Source organism: Erpetoichthys calabaricus, chromosome 5, assembly GCF_900747795.2.
Source record: "Erpetoichthys calabaricus chromosome 5, fErpCal1.3, whole genome shotgun sequence".
NCBI classification, from domain to species: domain Eukaryota; kingdom Metazoa; phylum Chordata; class Cladistia; order Polypteriformes; family Polypteridae; genus Erpetoichthys; species Erpetoichthys calabaricus.
Window position 1 is genome coordinate 102,139,105 of NC_041398.2, and position 14,889 is coordinate 102,153,993.

A 14,889-nucleotide genomic window follows, 5' to 3' on the forward strand; every position below is an offset into this window, starting at 1 on the left:
TGTGTCTTTTAAAACAAAGATTGGAAGAAAAAATTAATAAAATGTTTATGTTATGCTTGTTTTGAAGCAAACAACCCATACTGAGTTTTTAGCAGTGCAGCCATGGTCAGCTCTGTGGGTACAAGGAGAGGACGGTTAGAGGTCTGGATCACAAAGCTAACACAACAGAACATCTATACAATACTTCTTATTTTTTCCCCACCTAATTTACAGTCCTTTTTTAAGTCTTCAATCTAAAATTTGGATGCTATAATAATGCACGCTTCCATCTTTAATAACTTCTAGACTTATAACCTGGCAACATTCAAAAACTAACGATACAAACTTACCACAATAAAAACAATCACAGCAATCCACCCAATACTGAACAAGAAACATTCAGAAGGTTCCCAGAAGAAATCCTAGCTTGTGACAACAGGAAGAAAAGGAAGAGAGATGCAGAAAGTAAACATTTAAAGACAAACAATAATAACATGAAACTACTGGGACCCTGGGAGTTTAACTACTACATGTACTGGCCATTAGCATGAAGGTCAGAAGATTTCAGTAATGTAAATATGACATGCAAAAACATTTCCTTTTACATTGTTTCATACTCCTGAAAAGTATTAAAAATTACACTGGAACGTAAAGCTTACTGTTGTGAAAAGACAAATAAGCACAGCTAGAGTTACAGCAGAGTTCACAGATTTTCAATTACGCCTTTCCTGAATTTGAATTGGATTAAGTGGGTTTAAGAATGTTGTATGTTAGGTCAGAGTTGCACATTTCTTTTAAAAATTTCTTTATACTGAAGTAACCAGTATCCAGGCTGTGGAGACCCAGTTAGTACTGATGCTTCCATGCTCTGCAGTCCCTATTGTCTATGTTGTCTTTGCAGATACTTCCTATGTTCTCTGGGATGTCCAATTTGCCTCTCACATCTTAGGTTCATTAGTGACTCTAAATTAACTCCATACGCATGAGAGTGCTCTGATATGGACTGGAGCCCAGTACAGGGTTGTTTTTACCTGGTGCATAATATATATATATATATATATATATATATATATATATATGTAATTTTTTTTCTTTTTCCAACTAGAAGGGACGAAAGTTACAATTTTGAGCTATTTGTTTTTCTATAAGGGAATGCAACCATGTGAAATATTTCCTCATTTTCATGTGGTTTCCAGCCTAGTGGAATAGCACAGAGATTATTTTCATGTTTTTTTTTCTAGGTTGCCCCATCCCTCTTTATCTTTTGCACTATGCAAAAGAAAAGGAGGTACTTTTGGCACCAGAGTGTTTATAGGGGATGGTACACAAGTATCTAAAATGTTTTCTGTGGAAATGAAATTAATGCAGGATAGCATTATGTTAGCGGGTTGGAAATAAATAAATTGAAACTATGGATAGCATGAGCTTCATGAAAAAATTAACATGATAAAACAAAATTAACTTTTGTGTTTTTGACCTTATTTTTATTAATGTGCCACATTATCATAGAGCAACATGTTATAAATATATTGTTTATATATACTTCTTTGCAGCCTTTTATTGAAACTATATTTAATCAGAAAACATTCTTTTGAAGTACCTGCTATTAAAATTTGTCATGCAAAAGTCAGAAGAAGTACATTTTTTGCTTTCTCTAGTACTTATTATTCTTGATTTTTACTGTACTGATTAGTTTGTTTATCTATCTGTGCTGGATTCCCCCTTAGCTCAATTAAACTGGTAAGCAGGTCAGAAAATGAACTGAAAGATGGATGGTTACTTTATGTATTTCTGTAAAGCACCTTATGATTCTGAATGATACAATCATCATTACATAAAATAAAAACTGACTGAGACTTTATGTAGTGGTTAAGCATTTGTCCATTCTGTGTGTGTATACAGTAAATTGGCACAGTACAGCACAAATCCTCATTAGGAGCCCATCTGGACAGCAACAGTAGTAAGGCATTTCAACAGAGTATACATTATAAGAAAATAGTGGACAGCTTAATTCATGCCACAAAAGTGCCCTACTCTACAAGATACAGTATCTCTCTAGACCATACATTAATTAGAAACATCAGAAACAGAAATTGTAGACGAGAACAGATCATTCAGCCAAACAAAGCTTGCCAGTCCTATTTACTTATCTACTCCAAAATAACATGAAGTATAGTTTTGAAAGCCCCTGAAGTCCTACTGTATACCACACTATTTGGTAACTTATTCCACATGTCCATTAATCTCAGTGTGAAGAAAATCTTCATTATGTTTGTGCGAAATTTATACCTAACATGTTTCCAAGTTTGTCCATGTGTTCTTGCTGAACTCAATTGTAAATAACAATCTTGATTCATTGTACTAATTCCCTTTATAATTTTAAACACTTCAATAATGTTATCTCTTAATCTTATTTTGCTTAAACTGAAAAGGCACAGCTCTTTTGATCTTATCTCATAACTCATCCCTTGCAGTCCTGGATTCATTCCAGTTGTTCTTCTCTGGACTTTTTCTAGTGCTTCTATGTCTTTTTAACATCATGTCGACCAAAACTACTTAAAGTACTCCAGATGAAGCCTCACCAGTGTGTCAGAAATTTTAACACTAGAATCCCAGAAGACTATGAAAATATTTGTTATGCTGGGCCACCTTAAATTCCCTCGCACCTCCTCATCAGTGTCTTTTACCGTTTTTACCAAATTCACTGTCTTGAGTAGTAAGCTGCTATTATTATTACTATTACATATTAAAAACATACATTTGATTTGAGTCTGTAACACCGAGTGTAAATTTTTGCTACTTCTAAAAGATATCTCTGAAAGGATATAAGCAGACACACAAACGCTGGTGAATCATGTCTTCATGGTATGTAGGTGTCACATGAATTTTTTTAATTCAGTTTTATTCTTGAATAAAAGCACACTTGTTATACCTTTGCGAAAATGTTTATTTTATATTCCAGTAACTACTTGAATGAAAGCAAATTTGTCTCTGCCTCTCTTGCTCATGTACACAAACGCATGCATGAAAACGTCATTATTTGAAAACGCTATGTCATTTGAACATGACTTGTCATCTGAACATGTTTTTTTTTTTTTTTTCGATCTTGCCCAATCTCCACGTTATGGCGCATTGGCACTGAGAGTGCAGACAGACTTCCTCTTTTAGGGTGCATACACCGTCAGCCTGACACTGTCAGATCTAAACACTAGAATGGAGAATTGCAGGCGTGCTGAAGTGACTTTAGCTGCAGGTTAAAGTTTCTGTCCTGCTTTATTTATAGTGCCAAGCAGAGTTGTGTTGCGGTGCAGCAGTCTATTAGCCAGAAAAACAACATCTGTTGTTACAGATCTGCCTTTGTCTCAGAAAGTCTTTCTTCTGTGGGATGACTGGGATCTTTTCCTAAATAAGGAGTGGCATTGCACGTGTCCTTTGCCTCTAAATCTGCTGCAATCCAAAACTTTATGTCAAATTTGTCAGGCTTAGTTGAGATGTACTACAACAGACTTTGGTTGGAAACAGTCACTCATCAATAGTAACATGTTGCCCTGGGTTGTAACTCAAAACACAGCTCTCAACAAAATGTTGCCAGATGTCAGAGATCATGGCATACTTGTCGTTTTTCACATGATCTGCACTGGTGCCGCATGATAGTCTGATAGCGGTTACAGGGTATCGTATCTTTTGATTGCAGAGACAACAAATAGTTCTGAGCAGGCATCAACCACAGCACAAACTGTGGTCATTGCTGCTCTTGTGAAAAGAATGGAGATAAATGCCACCAACTCTGAGAGGGAGAGGCAAGTTCATTGTACCACTTCAACGTCACTGACAGAATAAAATGAATTAAAAATAAAAAAATGCTAAATATTACAAGTAGCAAAAATTTACACCAGGTATTATAAAAACATACATTTGATCTGAGTCTTTATTATATAATTGTAATAATAATAGCAGCTCACTACTCAAAGCGGTAAATGCAGGGAGGACCCAGGATCAAATTCGTAAACCTCTTGATTACGAAACAGAAGTTTTTACCTCTGCACCAGCCAAGTGGACATGTCTACCTTGTGTCAATTGATATTTGAGCTTCAGTTTTTACAAGTTGACAGCAACATTTAAATTGAATAATTTCTTTTTCCTTGGGTATATTCTTGAATAAAAGTGCACTTGTTTTGTTATAACTTTTGTGAAAGTGTTTGATATTTGGACTTCAGTCTTTACACATTATATACTTCAAGTCAACATTTTGTCATTATTACAATAATATGAATAAACTTTCTGTTTTAGTTATGTGTTCAACATTTCTTTGCCTTGCATTTCCTGTCATCCTACCTTTACACAGATCATCGTACACATGGAACACACGTGAGATGTATGTATTCGAAATAACGATATATTATTTACCCATTATAATTCCAGACACCTCATTCCCACATAAAGAGACTTCAGCTGCCTCAGTGGGGGATGAGTGAGCAGGCTGCTTGTTCTGATTGACATATTTGCAAAACAAAGATGCTGAAAAGGAGGCGCAAGGGAATTTAAGGTGGACCGGCATTACGAATATATACATAGGCTTCAGGAATTCTAGTGTTAAGTATAATATCCTTTGACTTGTATTCTACATATTGTGCTACATAAGCTAATATTCTGAAAACTGCCTGTAAGTTGATTGTGATGAGTCCACTATGACTCCTAGATCCTTTTCATCAGGTATATTTTCAAGTTTAACAGCTCCCATCAAATCTAACACCTAACAATCTAATACTAATCTCTGGATAAATGAATACTATCCAGCTCAATATTCAACATCTACAGTCTTACTCCATTATGGACAGACTCTCCTTTATTTATTGTATGAGCATCTGTTATCTGTATAGCAGTCCTTCTGCTCAAATACAATGCACTTTATATAACATCTGTTATATCCACACTGGATTCCATACTGACAATATGACAGATTGTGCCTCATGGCAGATTTCAACAGGTTCCAATGGGTTAATGAATGCGTAAGTAACTCAGCATGTTATCCTGAACATTTCTCTGACAATCAAAATCCAAGCAACTATCACCAAATCCTGTGGCAAATAATAACAGACAAAACTCTTGTCAAATACATGTACCATTATGATAAAACACAGTGGATATACCTTAAACAAGGAAACTTGGTGTTCACTATAAAAACATACCATATATGATCAATAATGTTTGTTTGCTAAAGTTGTCAGAAAACTTACCCACTGCCATTGGAGTCCATATATCTTCAGAACTTAAAACTTTACTTATCAAACCTGATTGACCACTTAAATAGCTCATTTAAACAACTTATCAAGACAGAAAAAATATGACATCAAAGCACATATAACATTTAAAATAAAATGTTACCTTAAATATAAATAGATGAAAACGTAACAACCGTTATACTTACTCACACATATTGTAGGGTTTGAAAAAGACAGATCTACACCTTAAAATGTCAGATCATAAAACAAAAAACAAGCTTGTAGAATTCTAACATGCAAACCTACAGTAACAAATGACTATGTCAACTATTAACTGGGTCAGACTTCATGTTTTGAGTTCAGTAACCATTGTGGATTGTAATATTTTAGCTAGAGACTACTTAAATAACTCATTCTTAAATAAAGTATTTAAAGCCTTTGTTTAATTTAGCTTTCATTCATTTAATCTGCATCCTTCTGCAAGAAAATAAAACAAAACACCCTGTTATTTTATAGAGCAACAGTAGTTAAAAAACTCCTTAAAAAACTAATTAAAAAAAGACATCTAAGATGGAGTAGGTTCTCATTTTTTAAATTCTGTCGCAACATACAGCTGTAAACTGAGCTCATCAAACAGATGTGACCTGTGGGCAAACCATCGCACAGTCAATTCTGTTTCGGCTAGGCCCAGCTGTAACTTCGATCCCCCAACCTAACACACTTTAACAAATATACTGCCTTATTCATTCCTTAGCATTGCTTGTTACACAATCAATCATGTCGCACATATTCAGTCAGTTCAAAATTGAAATTTATATTAATTGTGATGTTTGGAATGAAAAACACTGCACTTTTGCTTTATAGGCAGAGTTTAGCTTTTTAAAAAAACACAATTTTTTACAAACAGTAATCAGAGGGAGCCAGGAATAACTGTCTTAATGTACTACTGTCAAATCTCACGGTAATAAATGTCATTAAAATTGTTCCTCTCACTAATGTCTCAGCTTTACACCAGCCATTGGGCTTCTTTCTGTTCAATGTTGAATCCAGCATCTCAGCCCCCTTTAATCATTTAAATCCATTTTTTCTAATGAAAATCCATAGAGGTTGTGCCCAATCATGTAATTTTTACTGATAAGCCAGGAAGTAACATTCACAATCCACACTGCAAATTAATCGTCAAAATAAGTTTTCTAGCAAAAATGTCTCAAAATGTTTTTTCAATAATGAATAGACCAAGTATGTTTTATAATGCCAACATTCTGAAATGACACCTGATTTGTCTGATCTGAAATTAAACATTCACTATCATGAAACAGTCCAAAGTGAGGCACCACTGTCTTCACACATATGGCACTTCCAATGAATCACCACAGTTTGAGGCCCAGCACAGGAAAATCACTGCCTTGAAAGCAAACTCCTGTCACAGTAGGAAAATACAAATACACTCACTAACTCAACAACAATGAGCAACAAGATCTTCCCTCTAACCTGTATAAATACTGGCAAAACAGAATATCGGTTTCAATGATGCAAAGGTGGTAAAAACTACATTATATGCATTTTATGTATGCTTGCAAATGACAAATTTATGAATGTTACTGAATCTGCAAAACAGTTACTTCTGTAATCTGCAGCAAGCCATGTTGAAAATTTTGCAGAAAGTATCAAAAGCTGGGTTATGGAGGCTGTCAGTCAGGTTGATCATAAATACCTAGGTACAGTATTGATGTATCAACAGACCATACTGATATGGTGTAATTGTGAGTTTATGTCAGATATTTTAATGGATCAGAAGTTAAAGAGGAAAAGTAGAAACATGCAGTGTTTTGGGGCTGAGGTTTTAGAGTTAGGGTGAATTTCACTTTTGCTGTAAGTGCCGCTTTTAAGCAATTTGTGCACCTTGCACTTGAAGCAGAAAATGACCAAATGGTTCAGGAACCTTTTACAACTGTCAAGTGAGGTAAAGTGAGCTTATTCAAAAGGTGCACTAACAGATTTGTCCTGCAGCTATAAGAGGATAAAGTAATGGCTATAGGATCCTCAGCTCATTATATTCAACTTGTTCCTGATTATTTTCTCTAGTAGGAACCATCTGAGACATCCAAGTAAAAAGACTAAAATATGGGGCCCCAGGTACTTATGGGTAAACTGGCTTAAAAGATACAGTTTATAATTTATAGTATGCAGTATCAGAAAAAAGATCAGAGTCATCACTGGATCATCTCAGATGCTCAGAATCAGGCCTAATAGGGTAAATAAAGTTCTTTCTTATTTTCCCACTGTTTTCTTTTATGTTCTAGACTTTTGCCTCTTTCAAATGTTCTTAACTCTGTTTGTAGTGTTCTTAACTTGCCTTTTAATGATTGTATATTTATTTATGGTGTTAACAGAAATAAGAATAATTGAAATGAATGTCAGATTGGAACCTTCCTCATTGGACAGGCCATGCTGGCAGTTTAAAAATCTAGAAAAGATGAAGTGAAGACAAATAAACAATGTGACATGATATGAATATTTTATTGACTTGTAAAAGCCAGTGTGTATTTGGAATGTAAATTCTAGAGAAAGACTACAAATGTGAATTATTTTGAAGAAAAATGGTGTGTTTATGAGGCAATTTGTAAACTTAAACATAATGAGTTGATTTTTCTTTTTTGACATATGAATTAAATATTGCTTTCTTTTTGGGGTGAGTTGGGGTTTTCTTTGTTTGCTTTACTTACGATACTGTAAATGATTTGTTGATTACAGATTAATAAAGTTCAATACAAAATATAATTTCTTTCTGTCTGCCTGTCTATCATCCACATAAGCAGCAGACAAAGGCTGAGTGACTTTGAAAGCCCAGCCTTAACAGGAGAAAGAAAAGATGAAGCAAATAAGATAAAGAGGAGTGTTTGTGTGGCTTACTGAGGAAATAGGTATCTAATACTGTAGGAGATAATCCCATTGTTTTGTTATATTGTACTAAGCATGTTCTTTCTTTTAAAACTGAAAGTAAAAGCATAGAATAAATTAAAAAAATAAAATAATACAGTGTAATGCTTCTCAAAAATGCAAACACAATTTGAAAATACTGTTATTCCTGAGAAGTGATTTTTATTGCGATTTTTTTACTTAAACCAATTACATGGTTAGGTATACACATGGTAGTTACATGGTAAGGTATACACCATTAGTTAAGACTCTGTTTTGTAAGAAAAAAGGATACTAAAGCTTCTGTCTGTGATCGCTAAATGCCAGAGGTTAATCCGGAGGTCATCAGCAGACATATACGTCTCACAGTCACTATTGACAGAGATGGAGTTGACATGGTAAGTGTGAGCATTTGCGAAGATCCTCCGAGGGCTCACCTCAACCATCAGATCCATGGGTTTTAAAACTGGCACCTGCAAAAGAAGATGGAAGCATCACTTAAAACACTACATTTACAAATCTACATTCAAAATGAATGAAAATGCAATTTCTTTTTAAATAGCTCTTACATCTTTGTATAAAGATGTACTTCATGAAGGTTTATATCTGTCACTCTGGAAGGCACCACTTTATTATGAATGGTAATCACTTTTGCATAGATGGACTTCTATTGATGTAAAAAAAAAAAACAAAAAAAAAAAACCCAAAGCTAATAAATTATTTAATTTACCGCAACCCTGTTCAGGACAAAGCAGATTAGAGGATGACTGATTGCTGACTGATTAAAGCTATTTATACCATTGGTGTAGAAATGCCAAACTAGCCTCAAAGCTAGGGAATAGTGTTACCTGAATTTGGCAATTTGCTTCATCCATGTCTTGTGAAACAAATTCATTGCACTACTGTAGTACATCATTAATTTGTTAATATAACACATTTTGAAAAAACTTCTGCTTAACCTCCCAATAAATTTTTCCCATAATGTAAACCAACATTATTCATTTAATTAAAATCAAATCATCACATCCTAATTCTCTACTACTGTATTCGCCATCCATTCATTTTCCAGACCTGAATATTATACTATAGAATTATATGAACCTTCCCAAATTGTCTCATTTATTTATCCTGTTATAATAGCATCTGCCCCACTTCAGGAAAGTTACTGTAATATTCTTTTTTATCAAATATTCCCAGTGATTTTTACTATACAGTATTGTAAACCTGTTATGATGGAGCAGTACATTTTGGACATCCTTGATTTATTTGTTGTGCGCTTCAATTAAGTTAATACCTCTCTAATTACAAAAAGGCAACATAAAGATGTTATTGGTGTTACACTAATACCTCTGTTAATGAATATTCTGAGAACAAAGCTCTTTCACATTGAAGGTTGCATGCAATGTGCTCCAGCGTAAGTGCAAGTTCAAGTATCTTGAAATCAACAGGCAACAACTATTTCATGTAGGGAAGCTGCACGTCATTAATACTATGCATACTGTAGAATTACAGTAAAAAGTTATTACAAGTGAGTGCTGCAATTATTTAAATGTCTTTATAGTGTAATAAATGTAATTTGCCCAATATACAAATACAAATGAATATCTTTAGAAACTAAATTGAAGATTCAAAAGAGGATACAAGCTGAAGAAAACAAATGCTATTTAGCAGAATCATTGTGGTTAGCACGTGGTCATGAAAGGAGCTTGTGTTGAGTATGGAACAGATAGATATGTAAGAACTTAGGAGGAACTTCTTCTCTGTGAAAATTCATTGGCCTGGGTGTGTGGCCACCGATAAATCTTCTTAAAGGATTAGTTTGGTATTTTTCAAGGTGAAGTTATTTCCTCACAACCATGGTATGTATGCATTTCCCATGTAAAATGTATGTTCTAAAACAAGCAAACAGAAAACATATCCTTATCTTAAGAAAATTGGCACCAGAAATATGAGATAAAATGTTTATTTCCAGGATCTCTTTTGCTGTCACAAACATGCATCAGAAACGTGGAAATCATGTTTTGTTATGTGAACACTTTTGCTGCTTCAAGGAGGACATATTCAATTAGATTTTTAGCTTTTATTTTCTGGCAGTGCCTCATGTCCCATAAATTACATTAAAATGCCAGGACTACCTATGCATCTTTTTTAAATTTATTGAAAATGCTTAACTTTAGAACACAATTTCACATGGGAAATAACTTCGACTTGGAAAATACTGAACCAGTCTTTTAATGATCTTGATGTGGAGTGGTTCATTGAGTCAAGGAAAGTGAAGCAGATGGTGTCGCCTATGTCCCCAAGTGAGCAGTGTGAGTTAAAGTTGGTGGTGTGAATGTGTAAGCCACAGGTAAGAGAGACGACAGTGTGTGGAGTGGCATAGAAGGAGCTGCTGGATATCGGTGCATCAGCAGTAGGGTTGGAAGCAAGCAACATCTCTGGTCATTACAATATCATTCCATATTCCTTCTACTGAAGTCCTGGAACACATCTACTTGTGTTAGGTGACTTATAACTGCATTTAATTAGACGCATAAAAGAATAACACTGGTTAATGGTATCCTCTAAGCATTTCAAAGAAAGGCTCATACTGGGTGTATAAAAACCAACTTTATATGGTACATAAAAATTTCATAGACAATATCATTTAAATGTACCATATGTGACCATACTGTAGTAACAATTTCTTTACTTGGATTTTAAATTTGAAACACTAAGATATTAATTTTAAGCATCTCTCATGGAATATGTAAATATAAATAATGATGTATAAAACCTGCCAACAACCTATGGGTTTTACTTTGAAGCCTTTTAGATGAATCTACTTGTCTGTACATTGCCTTAAGGAAATTTTTTTTAAAATAAATTTTACTTAAAAAGTTTCTAACAAAGAAGTAAAATCAGATTTTATGTGCAACCTGATTTATCTTCACATACTAAATTTTTAAAAATTTGAGCAGAGTTGTTTTATATAACAAAAAGGCATTTGTATGATTATAATGTATGTCTTTCTGTCTATACATTTCCATATGAGGTGCTGCTCACATGCTGTATTAAACTTTCATACATTCTTCAGCTCTGAGTACTAATGTCACACAAGTAAAAATGTTTTGAATACATTTTGGTTTATTCACACATATATAATATATTTACAGTATAAGCTTTATGTCTGTTCACAGAGGTGCTCCTGCACAAAGCTGCCAGTGGAAAGCTGAAGTCACGGAGTCCTAGCTATAGCTTCTTATGAACATATGCTCTATACTGCCATCCCATTAAGAAGTGATTCCTTTGTCCTGTAACCTATATGCTGTCAGAAATGTAGGGAAGTAAGGGTGCTGGAGCAAATAGTAGTATGGACACATCATGACATGTCAAAACACATTGACTATGTCATATATAGCCTTAGCGACTGCTCAGTTACATAAATTCACATCTATGATTTGCTGTTACAGATGAACAAGCGCATCATTAAATGTCAAAATCGAAAAATATTTCCACTGCTATCAAGAAATTGAAGACATTTGTCAAGAAATAGGAGCACAAATTCCATCCATCCATTATCCAACCCGCTATATCCTAACTACAGGGTCACAGGGGTCTGCTGGAGCTAATCCCAGCCAACACAGGGCGCAAGGCAGGAAACAAATCCCGGGCAGGGTGCCAGCCCACTGCAAGGCGCGCACACACGCACACCAAGCACACACTAGGGACAATTTAGGATCACCAATGTACCTAACCTGCATGTCTTTGGACTGTGGGAGGAAACTGGAGCACCCAGAGGAAACCCACGCAGACACGGGGAGAACATGCAAACTCTACGTAGGGAGGACCCAGGAAGTGAACCCAGGTCTCCTAACTGCGAGACAGCAGTGCTACCCACTGCGCCACCGTGCCACCCAGAGCACAAATTGATTTCACAAATTATAAATAAGGAAAAAAGGATGAGGTCTTCTCCTGCATGTAACTTTTTCATTATAAATTAAACATTGACGAATTTTCCAGCAAATGTGAGTAACTCATGGCTTGATTACTGTTTTGTTAAATGGCATCATTAAAAATGATTTAACTTTTCTCTGAACTGCAAAACAATTTGTATATTTTACCCATAAACAAAAAATATCACATTTCCTCATAAGTAATATTCAAGCACACACCAGTATTTAACTATGCACGCTAACACATTTTTAACCATTGTAGTGCCAGAGAATGGAGCTTGGCACGCCACTAACGACAATGGAAACAGCAGGCCAGGATATAAGCATTCATCATTACATGGGCAAGAGTCAAAACCAGTAGGACAAATTTTTATCATCAATCCAAAATACTCATCAAAAATCAAAATATGTGCAACTAGAAGTTAAAAGTCAAACAAAAAATTAATAATTCACACACTAATGTTTCACACCATTACATTGCATCAGCTGCACAAATTGCAAAGGACGATTTTAACAGCATGCACACAAATGGTGTGCTTTAAAAACAACAGTGTGTTCTAAAATTATAAAACTGCTGACATGCATGGTGTGCTAAACAGACTACTTTAACAGTAGTTAAAAGTATTTTGTGGTTAGAATAAGACATATTCCCAGGAAGTGTGTTTCCTCCTCTGGATATAAAGAATACTTAATGTGGCTGTCACTACACTTGGGATGTCAAAAGAACCAATACCTTTAGTGCCAGGTGATACCAATGTTCCAAAAACATAACGTTTTAGCCTTTTTTCAGTATTGGTAGTACTGAATCACACTTGGTACTAGACCCATGTGTGATGGCAAGAAAGCAAAGTAATATGTGAGAAAAATGTGAATAAGAACTATGTGTAAATGACTCATGATTGTGATGATAAAGCACTGCATCACCACATGTTGTTGAGAAAAAACTGACGATGTATCTAGAAATATTTTGTTTTCAAGACAGGAGAATTTCAGCATATGACTGTGGGAATCATGCTTATTATCATTATATAAAAAAAACCTCACAGGCTTTCGTTATTATCACTTTTATCCCATAATGGAGTCATGTTCATAAACAGCTTCATACATGCTTTGTGAGAACAATGATGTAACTGATTAGATGTGAGTTTTAATCCTTCAACTTGCAGTAGCACAATGTTGTAAGAGGAGACAAGATGAAGTGATGAATTGTTTTTAATACCGTGTCCTATACCCTTGCAATTGCAAAGGAAACATTGCATGCACCATGCACAAAGCATATAGGACTGTGTGTGCTGGCAGTGAGAACACTGCAGCCAGTGAAAGTCAAGGCAAGTCTCTAAACAAAGCGACTATTTGGTTTGCCTATACTGGCGATGAAATGAGTTACTCCAGTTGTTAATACCAAAAAAAATATATTTAGTGGTTCAAAGCTCTCTGATTATGCCAGTTATCAGGACAGACAAAATTAAATAATTCATTGCTAAATACAGATATTCAAATGCAAATTTTGTTCCATTCATTTTATTTTTGAAACTTATGCCCTTTCACATAATCCCCAAAATGTGACAAACATAGTAAAAGCACGCGTCATATATTTTAAAGGTACATTGGTGAGTGTAATGCAGTCCAGCAGTTAAATTGCAGGTCTGGGTAATATTTTACTTCTTGACTAGTACACAGGCTAAGCAATAAAAAAAAAAGTTTGATCAGTCATATACGATACTTTGCAAACAGCACAGGAGTTGTGAAATAATGGATTCAAGTAAAGCTGTCAAAACTGAACTCACACAGGAAATAAAAGTTTGGACTAACATAAAAAAATAAACAAATAAAAGGAGGGACAGATCTGGAAAATTAAAGTTCCAAGACTTTTGACATTTGAAAACTGAATCAATTTGACTCATCTGTTACTCTTTAGTTTGTTTTTAACCAACTAATGATGCAAATATAAATCTTACAACAGCAAATGTTAAAAACCTAAGAGAGTGATTCTTTGATAAACTGGATTTTAAAATCATGTTGTTACAAAAAAGCTTTAAAGAGTTTATTTAAATTAAAATATCCTAAATTATCTTGGAATTTGCTAATTCATGTTTACGGCACAGTACAATAATGTTTAATTATTATATTTAGTAAGCAGTAGTTTTCAGTTTCTGGAAAGAAAACGTCAGAGAATAAATTTGGAACGTGTACATGGCAACATAAATTAGACAGTCCATGCTGATATTATTCTTTATAAACCCTATGCTAAAATCTCCTCAAGATTATAAAATTTCCTCCATTTGTTGTTATACTGGGGGGATCCCCATGTCAACCACACATTAAAGTTCAAGACCTGCACTGTAATTAGTATCGGCATTCATCAAAATTACAAGTTTACTTAAATGATTGTTGAGTAACTTCTTAATGGGTATACCAGCATTTTAAAGCTGCTGTTGCTACTGGGACAGTGTGGCATAGTTTTTGGTAAGCAGTGTGGTGTAGTGGTTAAGGCTTTGAACATCAATCCCTGAGGTTGTGGGTTCAAATCCTCCTACTGATACTGTGTGACCACAAGCAGGTCACTTCAATTGTCTGTGCTCCAACTGGAAAAAAGAAATGGAACCATTTGTATCTCAAATGTTTCAAGTCACCTTGGATAAAGGTGTCAACGAAATAAGCAAATGTATTAGTATTTATATATTTTATATTTTATTCCAGAAAAATTCACAATATTGTTCACTGTAATAATTGAGGTACATTTAATTAAAAGAAATTGAATGGGATTTCTGTGTTTGCTGTGGTATCGAGTATCGTAAAATTTAACTGGTATTTGTATTGAATACCAAAATTTT

At 34.6% G+C, this 14,889-nt stretch overlaps 1 protein-coding gene across 2 annotated transcripts in view; it reads right to left on the reverse strand.

The window, feature by feature from the left end:
• Nucleotides 1-14,889, reverse strand: part of LOC114651844 (serine/threonine-protein phosphatase 2A 55 kDa regulatory subunit B gamma isoform) — a 265,474-nt gene that overhangs the window by 91,769 nt on the left and 158,816 nt on the right. For both annotated transcript variants that reach the window (XM_051928221.1, XM_028801862.2), the window contains one exon: nucleotides 8,416-8,593. In XM_051928221.1, coding sequence (XP_051784181.1) covers nucleotides 8,416-8,593 — 178 coding nt within the window. The remainder of the gene's footprint in view (nucleotides 1-8,415; nucleotides 8,594-14,889) is intronic.